This window comes from Garra rufa, chromosome 6 (genome assembly GCF_049309525.1).
Source record: "Garra rufa chromosome 6, GarRuf1.0, whole genome shotgun sequence".
Classification (NCBI taxonomy): domain Eukaryota; kingdom Metazoa; phylum Chordata; class Actinopteri; order Cypriniformes; family Cyprinidae; genus Garra; species Garra rufa.
In genome coordinates, this window is record NC_133366.1 from 27,187,753 (window position 1) to 27,210,159 (window position 22,407).

Below are 22,407 nucleotides of genomic sequence, written 5' to 3' on the forward strand. Positions count from 1 at the left end.
AAAAATTTACTTTATATGACTCACCAGTTCTGTTCTGGGCATGATTATGTGAACTTTTCAACATAGCATAACAATAGCAGTACATCAAACAATGAGTAGTCTGCCTGAGTGCACAGTATCCATGGAGCAGTAGGTGAACAAAACACAGATGACATATTTTATCATACTTCACCATAATAAAACATACTTCAGTGAAGGTCAAAAACCCTTTTCATGTTGCCTCAAATATCACATTACAGTACGTTACTTTAAGAAACTCGTTCCTCAGAATTTTTTATTTTGATAGAGTTAGCCGATTAGAAGAACCATTGATTGTTTAGAGACTTGCATGAAAATTATGGGTTCCATTTTGCAAGTTCCTCAGAAGTCTAAAATTCTACGATAAGTTATTCTTACAGACAACTATAATTCTTAGGCAAACGTATACAGTCAATGTGAAGATATGCGCGCATGCATTCATAACTGAGAGAGAGAGAAAGAGAGAGAGAGTGAGAGCGAGAGCGAGAGAGAGTAGTAAGAGGCGGGGATCGACGGCGCAAGAGCGAAACGGAAAATCCGTCTTCGACAATAAGCATCAAGATCAGTCTCCGTGCCAATCTGAAGCTGTTTATACGGACACATTTGACACGGCGCTATTTTATGAAAAAGTAACGGTTTTCAGAGGCAGATCGAGCGGAAACTGGATGTTTTTGTATAAGGGTTAGAAGTGGGACTTGGGTAGGCGAAGTCTTGGGCGTAGCTCCACTTTTGTTCATTTTTTTGTCGAACTGAAAAACAGCCGACGCTGAGCGCATCTGGTCTTCCCCAAGCGCTCGGTGCTGATGAGGGCTTTGTCGGCGTGATCCGTGCGCGATGGCCGCTTCGGGCGGACAGAAGAGTGAGAAGTTAGATGAAGCTCAGGCTCTAGCGAGGAGTTGCGCAGGGCGACCGGACTTTCTGCCCTGCGATGGACTATCCATCTGCGCCACGCACAGCCACGGGAAGTGTTTCAAGCTGCACTGGTGCTGTCATCTGGGCTGGTGCCACTGTAAGTAACACTGTTTCTCCAGAATCGATGACACTTGGATAGATAAGGATAACAATAGTTGCACAGAATAAACAGTATCGAAATGCCTCAAGACTTAAAACTACCACCCACAAAAAGGAGTTTAATGGGTCAGCGCGTTTATCTCTTAAGAGTTCAACTCTTAACCAGTGGCCAGTGTAAAGTTAGTAAAATCTATGCGTAAAAGACAAAGCGTAACCTACTAAAATGCTTACTTAAGGGCACCATTGGATTGTAATAAAACAAAGATTTCATTCAGACTCAGGGAAATTCTTTTGTTCCCATTTCCCTTCAGAGTTCACAAATGCTGACGTCAGAGTTTTTAGTTTATAGCTCTATACTGCCAAATGTTCTAAATGCTTTGTTATAGTTATTTAACCACAATTTCAACATTTTACACTAGTACACTAATAGTCATTTATATGTAATGCTGCAATTTAAACATTTGGTTTTGAAACGCAGCCTACCTTAAATGTAAAGTCACTATACTTTGAAATGACAATAATCAAAATGCAACAAATATGCCAATATATTTCGCTAATCAGACATTAATAAGACCTTAATCTGATAGATATGTAGGCTAATTTGTATTAGACCGTAATAGCATTTTACATATTCTCAGAGGAATGGGGAATCTTGCGTTTGTGTCACTTATGAAATATTAAACAAGTTGATAAATGATGCATAGACATCTTAGAAATTAAGTTGTAAACGTACATCTCGTTTTTGCTCGCCTAAGTAATATTTAAAAATCGATTAAATTACTTATGCCTTATATATATATATATATATATATATATATATATACACACACACACACACACACACGCACACACGCACACACGCACACACACACACATACACACACACACACAAACTTCAAGAGACAACGGTGACCAGATGCACCTTATACCACCGGTGGAGGGAGCTATGCTTGCCTTTTTTTTAAACCTAGGTCTTAACATTATACTCATAATAAAGCGATGTCCTAATATATAGAACATTTCAGCTGGCTGATTGTTTATATCGTCTCTATATGTAAACTATCCCATAACTTAACTCTAACCTGCTAAATGTGGATTACAGTATAGGCATTATGTATTATAAACATTAACATTATGCATTTCTGTCAAATTCAGAATTCTTTGACAAAAATATGACAAACCTGTCCCTGACAAACCAAACCAAAGTTTTTAGCTATGAAAAAGAATTAAGAACAAAGAATACATTATCATTATATAACCCAACCATCATTATATAACCTAAAATTGTTTAAAACACAAGATTTATATAAGATATAAGATGTCAAGTTACAGGTATTTATTGCTCATTTTGTTTTTATAAGCAGTGCAGAGTCTAACATTGTTTAATGTGTGTATGAATATTTTATTAGTATAATATATTGATTTTGAGACATTCTTGAAGCCATCTAATTCTTTATGAGAATTTGTCACTGGTTATATTATCACTATTGTTACAACTCTTACTTCACACGTGAAACAATATGTGACCCTGGACCACAAAACCAGTCTTAAGTCGCTGGGGTGTAGCAATAGCCAAAAATACATTGTATGGGTCAAAATTATTGATTTTTCTTTTATGTCAAAAATCATTAGGAAATTAAGTAAAGATCATGTTCCATGAAGATTTTTTGTAAAATTCCTACTGTAAACCTATCAAAATGTAATTTTTGATTAGTAATATGCATTGCTAATAACTTAATTTGGACAACTTTAAAGGTGATTTTCTCAGTATTTAGATTTTTTGCACCCTTAGATTTCAGATTTTCAAATAGATGTATCTCAGCCAAATATTGTCCTATCCTAACAAACCATACATCAATATTTATTGATCTTTCATATGATGTATACATCTCAGTTTTGTCAAATTTAACCTTATGACTGGTTTTGTCATCCAGGGTCACATATAATAAAGTAAGCCATCAGCAATACAAAAATTCAGCATTTCTGAAAATGATCCACTACAGTATCTCAAAAGCAGACACTTAGGGACTTTACAACTGAAGTGAAACTTGCTAGCAGAAGTGAATTAGCCTACTCTAACATGTCCATAATGAATGTGCATTATAGAGGAAGTCAACAGACGAATAAAGATCAGCGCCAAGATTTCTTTATAAGGCAGCGATAGGATCAGGCCATTACTGGTGTCAGGGGTGTCTTGATAAAAATGGCAGTCATTGTGAGGCTAACAAATGTCATGTGACTATGAAGGAGGGAGCAGATTCCTTAGATTCCTGAGACCTCTCTGTCAAGTAATCATCTCCAAATGTGTATGTGTGTGTGTATGTCTAAAAGAAAGAGAGTGAAAAATCTGGGGTGCTTTTTAAACACTCAGTGGAGATTCTTCTGGGTAAGTGACAATAAAATTAGGTCGCTATAGGTTTTCGTGGGTTTTGATATTTCAACTGTCTGATTCTAAAGTCTTGTTTCCTGTTTAAGATTAGAGCAGCATTACTATGACATATTATGAAAAAAGGCTCTGTTAAGTCAGTATCCAGAGTGAAGCAAAACCATTCTTGGCTAAACTGTGTGTTTGAGACAACCCCCATAACATAAAGGAGAAGTTCACTTCCATAACAAAAATTTCGTAAATTTACTCTCCCCTCCTTTAGTCATCCAAGATGTTCATGTCTTACTTTCTTCAGTCGTAAAGAAATTATGTTTTTTAAGGAAAAGATTTCAGGATTACTTTCCATATAGTGAACTTTGATGGTGCCCCTGAGTTGGAACTTCCAAAATGCAGTTTAAATGCAGCTTCAAAGGGCTCTAAATGATCCCAGCTGTGGAAGAAGGGTCTTATCTAGTAAAACGATCAGTTATTTTCTTAAAAACTTTACAATATATACTTTTTAACCTCAAATGCTCATCATGTCTAGCTGGATACTGACATCACAGAGCATTTGAGGTTAAAAAGTATATAAATTGTCAATTATTTGTTAGAAAATAACCAATCGGTTTGCTAGATTAGACCCTTCTTCTTCGGCTGGGCTCATTTAGAGCCATTTGAAGCTCCATTTAAACTGCATTTTGGCCTACCCTAACTGTCTTGAACCGGAATACATTGAGTTGACACAGTGCTTGACAAGACAGCATTTGAGGTTAAAAAGTATATAAATTGTACATTTTTTAAGAAAATAACTGATCGAAAATAGAAGTCTACTATATGGAAAGAAATCCTGAAATGTTTTCCTGAAGACATAAACATATTGGATGACAAAGGGGATGAGTAAATTATCTGTAAATTTATGCTTTGGAAGTGAACTTCTTCTTTAACTTCATAAACTCCTCCTTCCCTTCAGGTATGTGTGACTTTGGATTTTTTAGCAAATCCAACAATTTAGCTATTTTTCTGACTGACAAGATGAAAAAGAAACTAATCAGCATATGACAGAAAGTTCACGTAGCTCTGTCAGAGGTCAAGCGCTAGTCTGGCCTTGTTGCTAAGTTGGGCTTTTTTATCTCAGCTTTAAAAGGTCAGCACAATTTATTCCTAGCTTTAAGGTCTTGGCTTTGACTTTATTTTTTAAAGTTCAACCTTTCCTTTTCAGAAAAAAAAAAAAATGATAGCGGTCAAGTGCTTTGAGCTTTTAACCTCACTCAATATAAAATGACAAAGTGCGACATCAAACTCACCCATCATTTGAAATTAAATTTAAAATGTCAGTTAAATTCCAATTCACTTCCTGAATTTGAATTGATGTACAAACAGGATGCAAAATTACAATTTGAAAGAAAGTTTAAATTTGTAGGTTAGAGTAATGTCTAGAAAAATGCATCCATTGACTAAAAAACTGAAAACAGAGAAAAAAATATTTTGTATCTTATTGCTGTCATTCTAATTCAGATTCCAATTCAACATCCTGTACTGTAGGGTGTGACCACTACAGGAATTAATTATTATTAGTAACAAAGCTATGTCTACCCAAACACACCCTCACAAAAACATACTGTAACTGTAAAGTTCCGTTGTCACAATAATTAAGCCATTATCTTTTCTCATTAGGGGAGGGTGTTTATGTTTGCAACACTATGAACATTATGTAAACATGCTAAATATTAATTTGATACTTTGTGCGATGCGGCACAGGCTCTCAGGCAGAACCAGTGCTGTTTAAAATGGAACGACAAGGTTTCTCTTGGGAGCTTGACTGACATTTGCCCTACTTGTGAGTTGAATTGCATGAGTTGTGTCTTCTTTCAGGACCCAGCAAAGATAATACCAGCATTACAGAGAAACTCTGTCAGGTGCCCATCTAAAAAACATTGACTAGGTCAGTTTAACGATAATTAGATGACAGAGCGAGACACCAGGAGAAAGCATTGATACACTGATTCTTCGCATGCTGTCAGGCTTGTTTTGGGCATTGTATAAATGAGGAATGGAGTCAAGTAGCAGACCGTTTTCCCAAAATAAACCCTAGGCAATAAACCCATCTGACCATACTATTTCCCACTTATTACATGGTTATGTACAAAATAGCAAAGTTCAGGAGAAACATGTTTAATGCTTTAGATACACAAACGCAAAATAAAAACTGTTCCCAAGGTACTGTACCAATGTCTGTTAGCCTCACACAGAGACAAGAAGTCACTGTACAGTATAAAGCCCAGAGGCAATTAGAAATGTATTTATACATACTTGCAGGAGTGAATAGCTGAATACAGATTGCCAATGTCTTTTGAGATAAGTCTTTTCAGAGCAGTTCTTTGCAGACCCTGGGGAATTCTGGTGTTTTCTACTCTCGTATTTCTCTTTTTTTGTCTTTTATTTGTCTTTGCTGTTTGGGTGCATGTAAACACAGCAGGCGTTGTTCTTGTTTACCTCCCTAAAGGTTAGACGAAAGATATGCCATTCAGGGACTTCAAAACAGAGGATGCTTTTAAAAGTTTACTAAATCTGCAGATTTTTAGTACTTAGAATTTTATTTCCAATTGTTAAAATTATTATTTTGCAGCCACCAGATGTCTCTGAGATCTAATATGAATGACATCCCTCCAAAATACAGAAACATAATGATATGCTTCAGTCCAGAGGCCCTAGTGTATTGGTGTTCTGGATGGTGTAATGTTATTGTGTACTTGTCAAGCTCTGATGAAAAAGGAAGTGAGAGTGCTAAGTTTTTCCCAGTGGGCCATGGGGCAGGCCGTAGCACATCAGCACTATGAGTTAGCCTTGTTTAGTGTCAGTAATAATATGTCATCCTTCTCCAACGGATGGGTTCAGGTGTCACGCATATGGACAGTGCTGGATTTTGACTGCGTCGGTGAGCTCACTGTCAGGAGACTGACATCAATTTAAGCTGATCACGCAGCCCAAACAGAGTAAGATTATCTCTAGGGTGTGTGTCAGTGTACAGCGTGAGCTGATTATTACAGTGTAAGCTGACCAGAAGGGGCTGCAGAACCCTCAGAGCTAACAGTGAAAGTGATCACTAAGGGCCCCAGGCCCCTCATCTGATACAGTGTTAGGTGACCAGCAGGTGCTTCAGTGCCCTCAGTGCTTAAATTGAAAAGGGGTCACTAGAGGACACACAACCATTAGAGCCTTCAATGTAAGTTGATTACAAGGGTTCCCTTCAGCACATACAGCGTAAGCCTACCAGAAGGGGTTTATGACTATGGACCTCTAGGAGCTCCAGGATCCTCATTACATACTGTGTACATTACCAGTCGGGGCCTCAGATCCCTCAGCACTTCCAGTTTTAGCTGACCAGAAGGAACTGTGGCCCCTCAACATATACAGTGCAAGTTGATTACTAGGGGCCCCAGGCCCCTCAGCACATACAGTGTAAGCTGATCAGTCAGTGTTGGAGAGCTGTACTGTACACTCAGAGCTACTATAACAGTGAAAGTGATCACTAAGGGCCACTCAGTGTAAGTTGATTACTATATGCCCCAGGCCCCCCAAAACATACAGTGTAAGCTTACAAGTAGGGGCCCCAGACCCCTCAGCACTTATAGTTAGGCTGACCAGAAGGGGCTGTGGCCCCTCAACATGTACTGTACAGTGCAAGGTGATTACTAGGGGCCCCGGGCCCCTCAGCACATACAGTGTAAGCTGGCCAGTAGGTGTTGGAGAGCTACTGTACTGTACTGTACACTCAGAGCTACTGTAACAGTGAAAGTGATCACTAAGGGCCCCAGGTCCCTCAGCTGATACAGTGTATCTTACTAGTTGGGGCCCCAGGCCCTAGACCTATCAGCACTTCCAGTATAGGCTGACCAGACAGGGCTCAGCATAGTTGTTGATTAGTTGATTACTAGGGCACCAGACCCCTCAGCACATATAGTTTAAGCTTACCAGTAAGGGCAACAGGATCACAGCACATACAGTGTAGTCTTACTAGTAGGGGCCCCAGGCACCTCAGCACATACAGTGTAAGCTGAGCAGAAGAGTTTGCAGGACCCTCAGAGCTACAGTGAAAGTGATCATTAACATCTGATACAGTGTAAGGTGACCAGTTGGTGCTTTAGGGCCCTCAGTGTTTAAAGTGAAGGTGATCATTAGGGGCCACACAGTCATCAGAGCATCCAGTGTAAGTTGATTACTATGGGTCCCAGGCCCCTCAGAACATACAGTGTAATCTTACCAGTAAGGGCACCAAGCCCCTCAGCATTTACAGTTTTAGCTTATAGTTTAGGCTGACCAGAAAGGGCTCCAGGCCCCTTGGCACATATAGTATAGGATTACCAGTAGGGGCCCCAGGTCCATCAGTACATACAGTTTAATCTTACCAGTAAGGGCACCAAGCCCCTCAGCATTTACAGTTTTAGCTGACCAGAGGAGGCTTCCAGGGTCTCAATGGGTACATTCAAGTTGATAAAATGGGGCTCCAGGGCCTTCAGCCTATAAAGTTTTTGCTAATCACCAAGGGCCTCCTGCACCAAAGCACATACTGTACAGTATAAGATGACCACGGGCCCCAGGGCCAACAGCCTGTACCAGAGATAGCCAATGGGATTTAGAGAATCAAGAATAATAATTGTGATGATGGTCAGGAGTCTGAGTCTAACAAATTCTAAACAAATATCATCTTGCTTGAATTATTCATAAAAAATATCAACCAGATGGATAGATTGTTCTCCTCAGTAAACAGCACTCTAAAACTGTAAGAAAGTGTAATTGGTGCTCAGTGAGGCATCATATAAGCACAGCGTGAGATGATGCTCAGTCTGTTCTTGAAGCCAGTCTGGACTGGCAAGTAAACCTATTCTATCAGACACACATACACAGAAACTGAGAGAGAGGGAGTCAGACGGACCGAGAGTGAATGTTCTACCTGAGATGAACCGGGACCTAAGCGTGAACATGGCATCGCCTGTCTAATCCTGATGAATGATTCACACTAAGGGGTTTTCATGGCCTTCATCATCCGTCTTCATCCAAGCCCACCTTCACACTTCTCTGAGACCAGTCCGATGTGTAATTACAGACGAGCAGGACAGAGAGATTGTAGGAGTGTAGAACTCAGCTCCTCTCATCTGTGACTTCACTTTCTAATCAGGGTTCTCTCTCAACGTTTTATCAAGGCGTGAATCTCACACAGTCTGAGTGGCAGCCACCCTCACCACTGGTTTCAAGGATCTTGAGAGTCTATTTTAAGGGTGCAACAAAACAGATGCAAATATCAAGTTATATAAGGCAAATCCTTTAAATATAGGGAGCTATATATTTTTTAATGAATTCCCCAAATGTTGGTTATGTTTTGAAGCATGATAGCTGGTTTGAGCTGGTTTAAGCTGGTGCTTAGTTGGTCATGAGTTCATTTAAGCTGGTCCTGAGCTGGTTATCGCAATTAGCACCTGCTCAGGACCAGCTCGGGACCAGCTTAAACCAGCTCAAACCAGCTACAATGCTTCAAAACATCCCTAATCAGCATATGCTGTTTTTTTCCACAGGGTCCTCCAGACTTCTGGCAGCCACTCACCATTTATGTGCAGTGTGTACTCTGCAGAGAGAAATTAGAGCTCTTACAGTGAAAAGATTTATACATGTGATTTGACATCTGACTTTTTAAATAACCATTATGTCATTCCAATTCCATATGTTGTATTTTGAGGTCACTATGAAGTTGCAAAAGTTGCTGGTTTGCATTATATAATTTTTTCACTATGAACAGCCGTTGTATGTAAAAAAGCTGTGCAATGATTTTTCAATAATACTATTTTTGTGTACCTCAGAAAATCATTCAAAACAATCATTACTCAGAACTTACTGTTTTAAATAGTGTTGAAGTTCAAGCAAAATTGGACCCCAATGACTTTCATTAAATGGGAAAGAAAAGAAAAAAATTGTAATTGTAAGTAATTATTTTGCACTATACATTGAGCATGTACAGTTGAGGTCAAAAGTTTACACCCCCCTTTCAGAATCTGTAAAATGTTAATTATTTTACCAAAATAAGAGGGATCATACAAAATGCATCTTATAGTTTATTTAGTAAGATATGTTTACATATAGTCCACAAGAGAAAAAAATAGTTTATTTTCATAAAAATGACCCCATTTAAAACTTTACATCCCCTGGATTATTAATAATGTGTTTTTACCTGAATGATCCACAGCTGTGTTTTTTTTTTTTGTTTGTTTAGTGAAAGTTGTTCATGAGTCCCCTTGTTAGTCCTGAACAGTTAAACTGCCTGCTGTTCTTCTGAAAAATCCTTTGGGTCCCACAAATTTCTTGGTTTTCCAGCATTTTTGTGTATTTGAACCCTTTCCAACAATGACTGTATGATTTTGAGATCAATCTTCTCACACTGAGGGCAACTGAGAGACTCATATGCAACTATTCAAAAGGTTCAAACGCTCACTGATGCTCCAGAAGGAAAAACTATGTATTAAGAGCCGGGGATGAAAACTTTTGAACAGAATGGAGATGTGTACATTTGACTTATTTTGCCTAAATATCATATTTTTTTCATTTAGCACTGTCCTTCAGAGTATAAGTTAAATTTACCCTGATCTTCAAATTCAAAATTATTGATGTTTCCTTTGTGAAAAAATACAAAAAAATAAATAACTCAAAATCAAAATATAAATGAAATATTGTAGACAGAAAAAAGTCAAATTCTCAAGAACACTCAAGTCACTGGCTTGCATTATATAATTCCATTTAAAGCCAGGCTATAGTCACAAGTAATTGTGATTAAGACAATATGAAATCTAAAGTATTGTAAATGTCAAGTCATAATTATTCAAAATTGTGCTTCAATTCAAGTTTCAAGCCTCAAGCTCTCATTTCTGACAGCTTGGATTGCATGTGTGTAAAACAGGATACGGAAAGTCCTGCTCACATCCGCCTGTAAACCCTGATTGTACATCAGGCTTTGTTTGCACAATATTTGTCTGAGCACGAGAACTTATAGCCTAAAAATAAGACCAACAATCACAGGATTAGGTCTTATCTGTAAACACACACACATTCTGTGGTACCCAGTCAGCAGAGGTTTTAAATGTCCTCAAATGGACCTTTAGTGATTCTCCACTGATAAAACTCACTGCAATACTTGCTTGATCACTCAAATCCCACTTATTTATATGCCCCATATGTCTAAAAGCGGTTTCCAGTTTCATTTGCTTTCATCATTTCATCAAGTGTAAATGAAACATGAGGATGGATAGAACAGACTGGATACAGCAGTGCTGAAGCTTCTGTTTTGGTGTAAATGGTGTGTGTGTGGATAAGTAAGTATTCAAGGCTCCCCTCCAGACCTGTCCATGGACACATAGTCGATGATTTGTAATGGGCCTATAATATACTCTATTATATGGCTGAATCAGGCTTTAGTGGTACATTATTATCTGTCATAGAATGTAGAACGACCCAATTACTGAGCTGATTTAGCGGGATAGTCTGCCGCAAAAGATTTTCTTATGAAAACTCACAGGGGTCCTGTTATGACCTGTTGAGTCAAACGGTTCGCATGCCACATTATTTACAGTAAGCATCTTTTCAACAGAAATTGCTAAAAATAATTTAGCCTTATAATGCTGTAAATCACAAGAAATAACACATTTCTGTATTCATTAAACTGTAAACATTTGCACAATTTTGCTGTGTGCTTTATTAAAGTTAATAAATGATAAATAATTAACCCATACGCAAATGTAATACATTTAAATATATTTTTATTCATCTTTTATGATAATATGTCATATATTGTCATATGAAGTAAGATAAAGCTATTAGAAATTAGAATAATATATGAATACATTAACATGTATTTCATATATTAACATATATATCTAGCCCATACAAATATGCATGTTTATGTATGTGTAATACATTTTTGGACAAATATGTATATCTATAAGTATATCTATCCTAAACCTGCCAATACATGTTACATAAACATACAGATTATGGTGTTTTAATAAAGTTGCATATACATAAAATATATATTATTGACATATGTTACTGCTACCTAATGGCATATAAAAATCATCATATAGATATGATTAACATACAGTATGTACATGTTTTAATATGAAGAGTTTATTAATGTTATGAATGTATATCTACCCAGAGAATGTGAAAATTATACACTAGTCAAAAGTTTTTGAACAGCAAGATTTTTTATGTTTTTTAAAGAAGTTATTTCTGCTCACAAAGCCTTCATTTATTTGATCCAAAGTACAGCAAAAACAGTACAATTTTGAAATATTTTTACTATATTTTTAAACATAGGCCTAATTAATTCCTATGATTTCAATGCTGAATTTTTAGCATCATTACTCCAGTCACATGATCCTTAAGAAATCATTCTAATCTTTCTAATATTCTGATTTGCCTCTTAAAAAAAACATTTACTATTATTATTATGTTGAAAACAGCTGAGTAGAATTTTTCCAGGTTTCTTTGATGAATAGAAAGTTCAAAAGAACAGCGTTTATCTGAAATATAAATCTTGTGACATTATAAATGTCTTTATCATCACAAAGCATCCTTGCTAAATAAAAGTATTCATTTCTATAATCCTGACTCCTATCTTGTGTATAGAAGCTTTTTATTTCAGTTAAACGCTGATCGATGGATTTTTCTATTCATCAAAGAATCCTGAAAAAAATTACTTAACAGTTTTAAATAATGATAATAATAATAATAAAAATGTTTTTTGAACAGCAGCATATTTAGAAAGATTTCTGAAGGATCATGTGACACCAAAGTTTGGAGTAATGATGCTGAAAATTTAGCTTCGATCACAGGAATAAATTACATTTTAAAATATATTCAACTAGAAAAGTTATTTTAAATACTAAAAATATTTCACAATTTTACTGTTTTTGTACTTTAAATCAAATAAATGCAGGCTTGGTGAGCGTCTTAAAAACATAAAAAAATCTAACTGTTTAAAAACTTGACTGGTTTTGTATTTAACCCATACAAATATGCATGTATATCCATCCTAAACCTGTCAATACATGTTGATATTATATTATATTATAAGTAAATATAAAAGATAGACATTTATTACATGGTGGTTGAAAAAAGTTGATTACATAAAATATATATCGTTGACATGTTATTTTTACATATAATACCATATTAAAAATCATCATATAGATATTATTACCATATGTACATATTTTACTAGTTTAACTGGTGTTATAAACGTGTATCTACCCACAGAATGTATGTACAGTATGTGAAAATTATATATGGCCTTATATAGTAGGTCACATAAAGTATATAGCAATAAATGTCATAAATTACATTTCCGCATGGGAACTCATGGAAACATAAAGGTCAACGACACAATTACTTTTCTATTTATTAAACACTAATTAGGTTTTGTTTGAGTCTCTTCTGTTAATTAGCATTCCACACATCTACATCAGACCAAACAACATATATTCAGTCTGAAGGATGGTGACAGATATGCAAATCACACTTTTTAAGGGCAGTAGAAATGCTTTTTTTTTGCTCCCTTCTTCCTAAGAAAGTCTTTCCTTTTTGCAAGCTTAATCTAAAAAGACAGACATGACAGATACAATTACAGTGGCAGAAGAATACTTGTTCTCGACAGGATGTTGATGTGATTATTACGAGCGATAGTTTTTTCGTCACGGCTAAGAGTTTCTATATAGGCCTCAAGGCATCTATCATTGCACATTTCACGTTTCATAGTGACTGCAAACACTTGTTATTTTAGATCCACAGTGATGTGGAGCCAATTGTTATGTAGATACATTTATCCTTCTTTCAAATTCTTCAGCTTGGCAGTAGAAAAAGTGAAAGCACAATTTTGTCGCAAAAATTGTTACACTCGCAAAAATGATCAATGACTGTACTGAATGGTGGGATTAGAAGTTTTGGCTTTTGTTTTTATGACTGGTTAACTGGAGCAAGCCTTTTCTCATTGAAATATCAGTTAAGTAAGCCTGCTCTGTCTTCTTTTTCCATCAAAAGCAGATTAACATTCATTCTACCACAGCTAAAGCCTAGTTCAGACTGCATGATTTTAGCCCCGATTTTGACTCGCCGACAGGTTTTGAGAAATCGCCGACAAATGCCCGAAATCACAGGCAAATCGGTGCTCGTTCACGTGAGTGACAATCACACAGTGTGAACTATCAAAGACGCGATCTGAGAGAATCGCCGACGTGTCGCCGACACCCGTGAGATATTTGGCATGCTAAATATCTGGACCTGTCGGCGATTCAAAATCATGGCGTGTGAAAGGTGATCTGACTGAAAATCACATCGGCGATTACCTTCAGCCAATGAGACAGCAACATCCAGGCCAGTGGGAAGTTAGGGGAGGAGTTACGAAGGTATAGACCACAATATCAACAAGAATAGTTTCGGCTTTTTTTCTTTTCGCTGCAAATGAGTGCACATGCAATTTGTATGACAAGCTTCTTGCGGGCTACCATTTTTTTATAATAATACCAGTCTCACGTGAGAACTTGCATGCCTGACCTCGCGTTGTTTCCATGTCATTTCTCGCGTGTGTTTGGTTGTGAGACGTAGTTTGCGGACCGGGACAAAGTTGTCGGCGATTCTTCCTATTGTAAAGTCATGCAGTGTGAAACCCCCTGTCGCCGATCCATCATGCAGTGTGAACACAGCAGCGACGGAATGCTACCCCAGATAGTCATGCAGTGTGAAAACATCTGTGACGCGATTGCTTTGAAAATCGTGCAGTCTGAACTCGGCATAACATGACAAATCTGGGCATATAGTAGGTAGCCAATCCCTTATGCCATATGCTTAGAATGTATTTTGTGTCATGCTGTTCTTATAATTCTTATAATTCATATTCATTCAAGTCATCTCTCTGTCCTATGTCCCTTTAAATGCATTTTTGAGATTTTTACCTTTATCTTATAGGACAGTAGGCTTGACAGAATGTGATGTAGGAGAGAAAGAGAGAGGAAAAGGATCAGAAAGAACCACGAGTCAGGACTCAGACTCAGGTTGTCTAAAGCACGACTAAACCATGTGTCAGACTGCCTTGCCTTCCACAGCAAACTCTTTATTGTATACACCATACAACCCCTCTCGGTTTTGTTCGCATGATTTAAAAATGCCATATACTCCATATACTGTAAGCCGCCAGAGCTAGGATTGAGAGACTTGAAAGAAGTTGCATAGCCAAATGTAATGAGAAATTGTGTTTGTATGCCTTCCAATCACATTACAAGTTGTGTGTGATAAAAGAAAAACAGAAAGTCAGAAAGAGATGTTTGTCTGTTTGGAGAAGCAGAAATGGCAAGTGATGTCGGTAATGAAGGTTCTTTCAGAATTGTATGCCAGTAACTGCCACAGTTGAATGGCATTTATCAGCGCTGTTGGAAATTCGAGGTGTTTTCCCCTTGTTTAGGGGTTGGGATGTACAAGATGGAAATAGAGAGCAGATAAAATGTGTTATGCTACAGAAAAAGCTGTTTCGGACGAGATATCTGTGATATCAGATTGCCTTTTTGTCATCTCTAAATGAGTAGAGATTCAGATTAGATGGAAATGCTTCTTTCTCCAGCCTCACAGCCAGCTGGGCCTCAGAATTTTCCAGAGCAAAGAATCCATTCTATCTCTGTAGGGAATTCTGCCTTTGAGATACTAGCCATCACACTCAAACTCTATTCACTATGTGGGGGAAATGCAGTGGAATTGCTTTTAGATGAGATACAACTGTGAACCTTTTTTTACAAAGAGACTGTTTATGTTGACCCTACAAAAAATGTTCCAAAAACTATGGAATCAAATGAGAAAGGAAAAAAAATTGATGTTGTGTGTATGTGCTTGCTCTCATAATTGAATGCACTGCTGTTCAAAAGTTTGGGATCAGTACAGTTTTTGATGTTTTTTTTAAAGTTTCTAATGCTCATCAAGGCTGCATTTATTTGATCAAAATTAATATTGTAATTAATATTGTGAAATATTATTATGATGTAAAATAACATTTTTCTATTTCAATATACAGTAAAATCTAATTTATTTCTGTGATCAAAGCTGAATTTTCAGCAATATTACTCCAGTCTTTAGTGTTACATTATCCTTCAGAAATCATTTTAATATGCTGATTTATTATCAGTGCTGGGAACAGTGCTGCTTAATATTTAGTTGGAACCTGTGATATTTTTTCAGGATTCTTTGATAAATAATAATAATATTCTTTCTTTTTTCATTTTCATTTCATTTTTTTTTTTTTAAATAAATGCTGTTCTTTTTAACTTTTTATTCATCAATGAATCACAGGTTCCAAAAAATATTTGACAGCACAACTTTTGCAAACATAGATACTGTAATTCTACTAATAAATCAGCATATTAGAATGATTTCTAAAGGATCATGTGACACTCAAGACAGGAGAAATGGCTGATGACAATTCAAAAATAAATTATATTTTAAAAAGTGTATTAAAATAGAAACCTTTTTTATAATGTAATAACATTTCACAATATTAAATGTTTTTATCAATTTTTGATCAAATAGATACAGCCTTGATGAGCATAAAAGACTTCTTTAAAAACATTACAAGTCTTAGTGATCCCGAACTTTTGAACGGCAGTGTACCTTAAATCCCTTTTCAGATAGTCTGTGAATTGTGGGTAAATTAAAAAATGCCTGTATTTGTTGTATGGATCTATTAATTTAATCAAACATTAATTAAAATGCAAACTATTCATTCCAAAAGCACTACAAATGACAAGAAAACATTGCGAAATTACCAAAACCCAAACTAAAAGGAAAACAGTATAAAAATAAATATATAAAATAAAAAATAGTTAATAAAAACTATGATAGTAACTCAGTTATGCTAAAATAACACTGCTGTTCTGTGATGAGTATGTTTTTGATTTCTGAAACAAAATTTATTTTGATATTTTTAAATTGGAGCACAAATGTGACCCTGGACCACATAACCAGTCTTAAGTAACATCGGTATATTTGTAGCAATAGCCAAAAAACACATTGTATGGGTCAAAATTATCAAAGTAAAGATCATGTGCCATGAAGATATTTTGTAAATTTCCTACCCTAAATATATCAAAACTTAATTTTTGATTAGTAATATGCATTGCTAAGAACTTCATTTGGACAACTTTAAAGGCGATTTTCTCAATATTTTGATTTTTTTTTTGCACCCTTAGATTCCAGATCTCGGCCAAATATTGTCCTATTCTAACAAACAATGGAAACCATATTTATCAGCTTTCAGATGATGTATACATCTCAATTTTAATTGAGCCTTATGACTCACATTAAAAAATGTCATGAAGATATCATAAAGGAGATCTCATAAAGATGTAAAAAAATAAATAAATAAATAAATAATAATAATTTTTACATTTTTAAACTTTAATTATTATTTCCTGCTTTTAGAAGCTGTAATTTCTACCTCACTGTTAATTAAAATTAACAGCATTCCTTTATACAGTATACAGAACATATCTGCTCTATGACCTCTAAAGTTGAGAGTATGCCACATTCTCTCCATGCTGCCTGAGATTTCTGGTTGTGAAAGAATCAATTCTGTCCTCTGTGAAAGACTAACACTTTCAGATTAGTAACCTGTGTTGTACAGTGCAAGTATCTAGCAACTTATAACACCATCTATCACAGCTATCACAAGCACAGCAGACAAATCAATAGCAACTCCAGACTCTCTAGTCAACTGTCCAATGGGATTTGAATTTAAATTTTCAGCTAGAACATACTTATTTTTCAACCTCACTTTTTGGCATCTAAGTTCTCTCAAATTCAGCTGATGATGTCAGTGTCATTCGATACGTATTACATTATGCATGTTATTGAAGGGCAAAAAGTTTAATCTGCTATTTCTCTCTTTGCAGGTAAATACGTGTACCAACCCATGACCAGTGTATGCCAACTTCCCAGCACGCCGGTTCCAGTCGCCCCCTCAGGTCACACCCACACCATGAACCTGTCCATCTCCCTGGCTGAGCGCTTTCTCAGGACAGCCCCCAAGTTCCAGGCTCCACCCTGCCCGGAGTCTCCCAAGTTCTGCGTCATCTCTGACCTCTTTGTGGATGATTACATGGTCAAACGTATCAACGGCAAAATGTGTTATGTGCAAAGGCCGCCTCCACCTACACCAAATCCCACACACCAACCCCAAACGCCGGCACCTCAACCTGCACCCCAACGTACCAACAAGCACACACGGCAAGCGGGCCCAACTGTTAAGCACAGCCAACCAAACGAGAAGATCTCAGGCCCTAAAATGGACCACTGCTCATCTCCCTCAAGCTCAGAAGACTCTGGAATCAATGCATTGGGTCTGCACTACATGGAATCATGCGACGAGGACTCCTGTGTGGATGACGATGATGAGGATGAAGAGGATGATGAGCTGAGTACCGATGGGGACTCCAGTCCCGGTAGCCTCTGGGACCAGGATGACTGCACTTTACTGTCACCATCCAAATCAATGGTTGAGATCATTGAGAAGATTGAGACTACAGTTTGACGTGCCTGTCAGTTAGAATTCCTTGGTTTCGGAAACACTTCCCTACACTATCCTATCTGCAGGTGCATGAGTTCAATGAGCCAGTGCAAGCACACGCTCCCTGTTATGGCATTGCCATCCAAGGTTGTCCCTGATGAACCCTCGAGAGATGAGTCATGGCAACTTCTCTCCTGTACTTACTACAGCTCTCATTTTCCCTATAGTCCCTTACGCATGGTGAGGCTAATGTAGGTTACACGCAAGTAAGTGCGCTGACAAACACATATCGTGAGAACTTTGACCAAATGGGACTCGATACATGATAGAATTTTTCATGGATGAACAGATGTTGGAAAGTCGAACTCAAAAATATGAGGCTATGTCCAATGCATAGAAAATGAAGAGGGGATGGCTGATGCAATATGGAGAGATCTAGACTAAGGCGGTCTGTGTGTATTAGGAGGATGGAGAGTGCTACAAAGATAGAAGGAGAGAGAGTGAGGGAGAGAGAGAGAGAGAGAGAGTCTTTCAATGTCCTGTTAGCAGAATCAGTCAGAACACTGGCTAAATCATGCATGAGCTCAGAGGACAGTAATGAAACTTTGCGATGAAAAGAGATTGAGGCTCGTGCTTGAGGGAATGCCCCTTTTTTCCAACTCTCTTACATGCAGAGATTCCCTAGAGGCACAGCCAGAGTACATTACCAGACGTTTCTTGTCTGGTACCAGACTGTGGGGAGGACCATTCCTCCCATCAGCATAGTCCTCAAAGTTTGTGGCTTCTGGGAGTGAAAAACAACCCTTTGACAATCAGTTATAGGAAAAGTAGGTTTAAGATCAATTCTGCAGGAGAGTGATAAGGAATAAAATTGTGTAGCTCGTCCCCTCAAAATCCCATTTTGTCAAGAGCCTGTACCACTTTGAAGTATGTGGCGTATCATTGACAAAGCCAGAGGACTGCTTAGGGGCTGTTCACACAAGATGCATTTTTGTGTCCAATACGTGCATCCATACACATTTCTGCCAAACTGAAAAAACTTACCGATATGTACGAATCACTGCAGTTTCCAGTTGAAATGAACGCTAGTGGCAGTAAAACTCTTGACAACTTATATTTTTATTTTCACACAAAGTATGATTTACAGCAGGGGTGGGGAACCTTGATCCTCGAGGGCCGGTGTCCCTGCAGAGTTTAGCTCTAACCCTAATCAAAGACACCTGAACAAGCTAATCAAGGTCTTCAGGATACAGGTTGGTAATTTTTTTTTTTAGGTTTGGAGCTAAACTCTGCAGGGACACCAGCCCTTGAAGATCAAGGTTCCCCACCCCGGATTTACAGGTACAGGGTTTTGATTTAAAAAGCCTAATTTTTATACAATTGCTTGAATAATATTATGTAATGAGTTCAAACAATTTAACATCCTGCGCGATTTGAAAACTGATACTTTTGAATGTTGTCATCACATAAACAGCTTTATATGCATCAGTTTTCTAATTCAGTACATTTGCTCGGTAGCTTACGCAATACGGCGTTGCACTTGAGCGATGAAGAGCTCCGCTACGAACCCTGTGAAACTACAGTTCGACAAAACAGCTCAAATCCGCATAAGGAAGTTAAAATATCACGGCTGCATCGACAAAACTGTTTTTATATCACCTTTGCATTTGTTAACACAAGGGCTGCCCCCTAATAGTTGACTAAGCATTAGTCAAAGAGAAGAGGCTTGGCCGACCAAAATTTTATTAGTCACAGAAAAAAAAAGTCACGCAGTCTGTGATGGACAGATAGTTAACGGCTGGTCTATGTGGTAATACAGTACATCGGGCAGAACATCCAAATGCTCACCAATCATTCATCAACCTCAAATTTGGCTTTTCATCTGAAAGGTGTAAAGTGCAACTTTACATGGCGGCTCAATCTGATGTTAACCTAGAAAAATTTACACCTAATACACCTTTCAAATCTGTAAAGCCTCATTTCTGTGCCCTCAGAATAACAAAACATTGCACTTTTGTATAATAATTAAAGCAAACAGGATGCGTTTTCTGCCGTCTCAGTCTCTAAACTTGAGTGCGAAACTTTGAAACTCTGTGTATACTTGCCCTACAGACATGAAAAAATATTGAGAATGAAATTTCTACTTTTAAATGAACCAATTCAAATGAAAAACAAATATTTTCAGATTATGTAATCTGTATGAAACATGCATACAAGGTGCATCCATTACTGCAGAGATGACGCATCATTCAATGTCACCAACTTCATCTCTTAAGCCGAAAACAAAGAAAATGCTAGTTTATCAATTAAAAAAACATTAATGCAGCCTCCTTGCTGTTTTTCCTTTTGCATGCGCTTAAGCGCTTATTAGGCTATGATCATTATTATGATTTATATGGTTTATTAATAAACATGCGACTAATAGTGGAATAATGCTTAAAATAACCGACTACTAGTCGACCAGAAGAAATCTGTAGTCGAGGGCAGCCCTAGTTAACACTATCGGGTAGGTTTAGGGTTGGATTTGGCATGGAGGATATTTTCAACACTTTAGAGCATTAACTATTTGCGACACTCCACAGATATCTCAATTTTGAACAGCTGCAATAAATACGTCAAGCAGTGTAATAAAAACACACAATACGTGCCTGTACCAACAAAATATAAACATGCCACGGTCACAAATTGAACATGTGTTTTAGCGCCACTTTCTGAACATTTCACTTTGAAACTGTGGCGAAGCGTGCAGTAAGTTATGTAATTATGGTGTTGCAGAAATGTATATAGAGGCACGTATTTTTATTAGGCTGGTTGTTTTTTACAGCTGCATTTTTAAGAGATCACCGAAACATTAAAATTCTGTATGACAAACCTGTATGACTTTCTTCTTTGAAAGATTTTAAGATTATTGTATCAGGTATACAAACCCATAACCTTGACATTGCTAGTAGCATCCCTGAGCTACAGGAATGCTATAAACCAGCTTTCAGGTCATTTCCATCTCCCCTGTCTAGCTGTATTTAACGCAAGAACGCATCTTGTGTGAAAGGCCCCTTAGTGTCACTTCAAGATCTTTGAGATCCTCGCTGGCTGCAGCAATTTCATTTTTTTAAGGGTTTAAGAACATTTGGCCTATTCGGACTTGCTATAGCATCTCTGGGTCTCATGTTATCGTTGCATTCAAATTTATCTTATTATATTAGGACCACAAATATGCTCCCTCCAAATATCCAAGCACAGTTATAGCCCAAAATGCAAACAAAAAAAAAATGTCAGGACCAGCATGTCAAGACATGCTTCTTTGCCTTGGTTTAAGCACATGAAACCATTTCTATCACTGCTAAAGAAGAATACAGTCCTGAATAAAATATCAAATTTGCACAGGGAATTCACACATAAATGTCTTGCTCTACTTTTTTAAGTGATTACAACTTACCTAAAAAAAGTGAAAGTTATGACAATAAATCTGCTAATTAGAGGACTACGAGCTGAGACTGCCAAGGATGTACTGACTGGATGAAAACCAAGTGAACCCTTTTAATGATCCAACTTTGTTTATTTCAAGTATTGGCTCAAAGATGTTATACTAGCTTGCTGTTTGCCAAACCTATGTAATATATAAGCACATAATGTAACTTCACTGCCTGAAGAAAAATGTTAATTTTGGAGTTCCTCTAATCATGGAATGACCTTGATCCATACAGTAGATGGTGCAGGTGTGATTCTCTCCTTGTTATTGAATGAATGAATGAATATGACTATTCCGGTCTCTGCAGTTTCATATCAGGGACTGATACTGTAGCTACAAATATATACTGTAGATACACAAATGTTTATCTAATATGAAATTATACCCCATTCTTCTTTTCTTTTATCAACTATTGTTAATCCACCTCTTTTTTTCTTATAAAGAAATTTGGAAAATAAGAAATGCTTCTGTCCTTCATTCTGAATCATGCTCATGCATTTTGGTTGCTTCCAAACTTTAGTGTTAAGAATAAGTGTTAATATATTTTCTTGTATGGCTTTTCAGTTGTTAATTCAATTCAATTCAATTCAATTCAAGTTTATTTGTATAGCGCTTTTCACGATACAAATCGTTGCAAAGCAGCTGTACAAAATGTAGGCTACTAGAATATATTTAGTAGCTTATTAGTGGTGAATACTGTATGTTAAGTCGATGTACATATGATATAAATGTTAAAATCAGTAATGGTGTAATCAAACAGATGACGAACACTAATAGTAATGATTATGTGTTGCAATCAAACTTGTAGAAAAATTGTGTAGTGCTGTATGTTGTTTCAAGGCTGGCATCATCGGCGGTCCTCTGGGGGGTTGGCATCATCTCTTCTTCTGAATTCAGACTTAATCTTTTGTAATTCCTAGGTACCACAGGATGGAAATCCTGTGGCAGAAACAAATAGAG

At 37.1% G+C, this 22,407-nt stretch overlaps 1 protein-coding gene across 1 annotated transcript; it reads left to right on the plus strand.

The window, feature by feature from the left end:
- Positions 1 to 534: 534 nt before the first annotated feature.
- Positions 535 to 21,903, plus strand: LOC141336482 (UPF0524 protein C3orf70 homolog A). Its single transcript, XM_073842133.1, has 2 exons — positions 535 to 1,027; positions 17,365 to 21,903. Exons 1-2 carry the CDS (start codon positions 853 to 855, stop codon positions 18,000 to 18,002), a joined length of 813 nt encoding a protein of 270 aa, XP_073698234.1. The 5' UTR covers positions 535 to 852; the 3' UTR covers positions 18,003 to 21,903.
- The last annotated feature ends 504 nt before the right edge of the window (positions 21,904 to 22,407 follow it).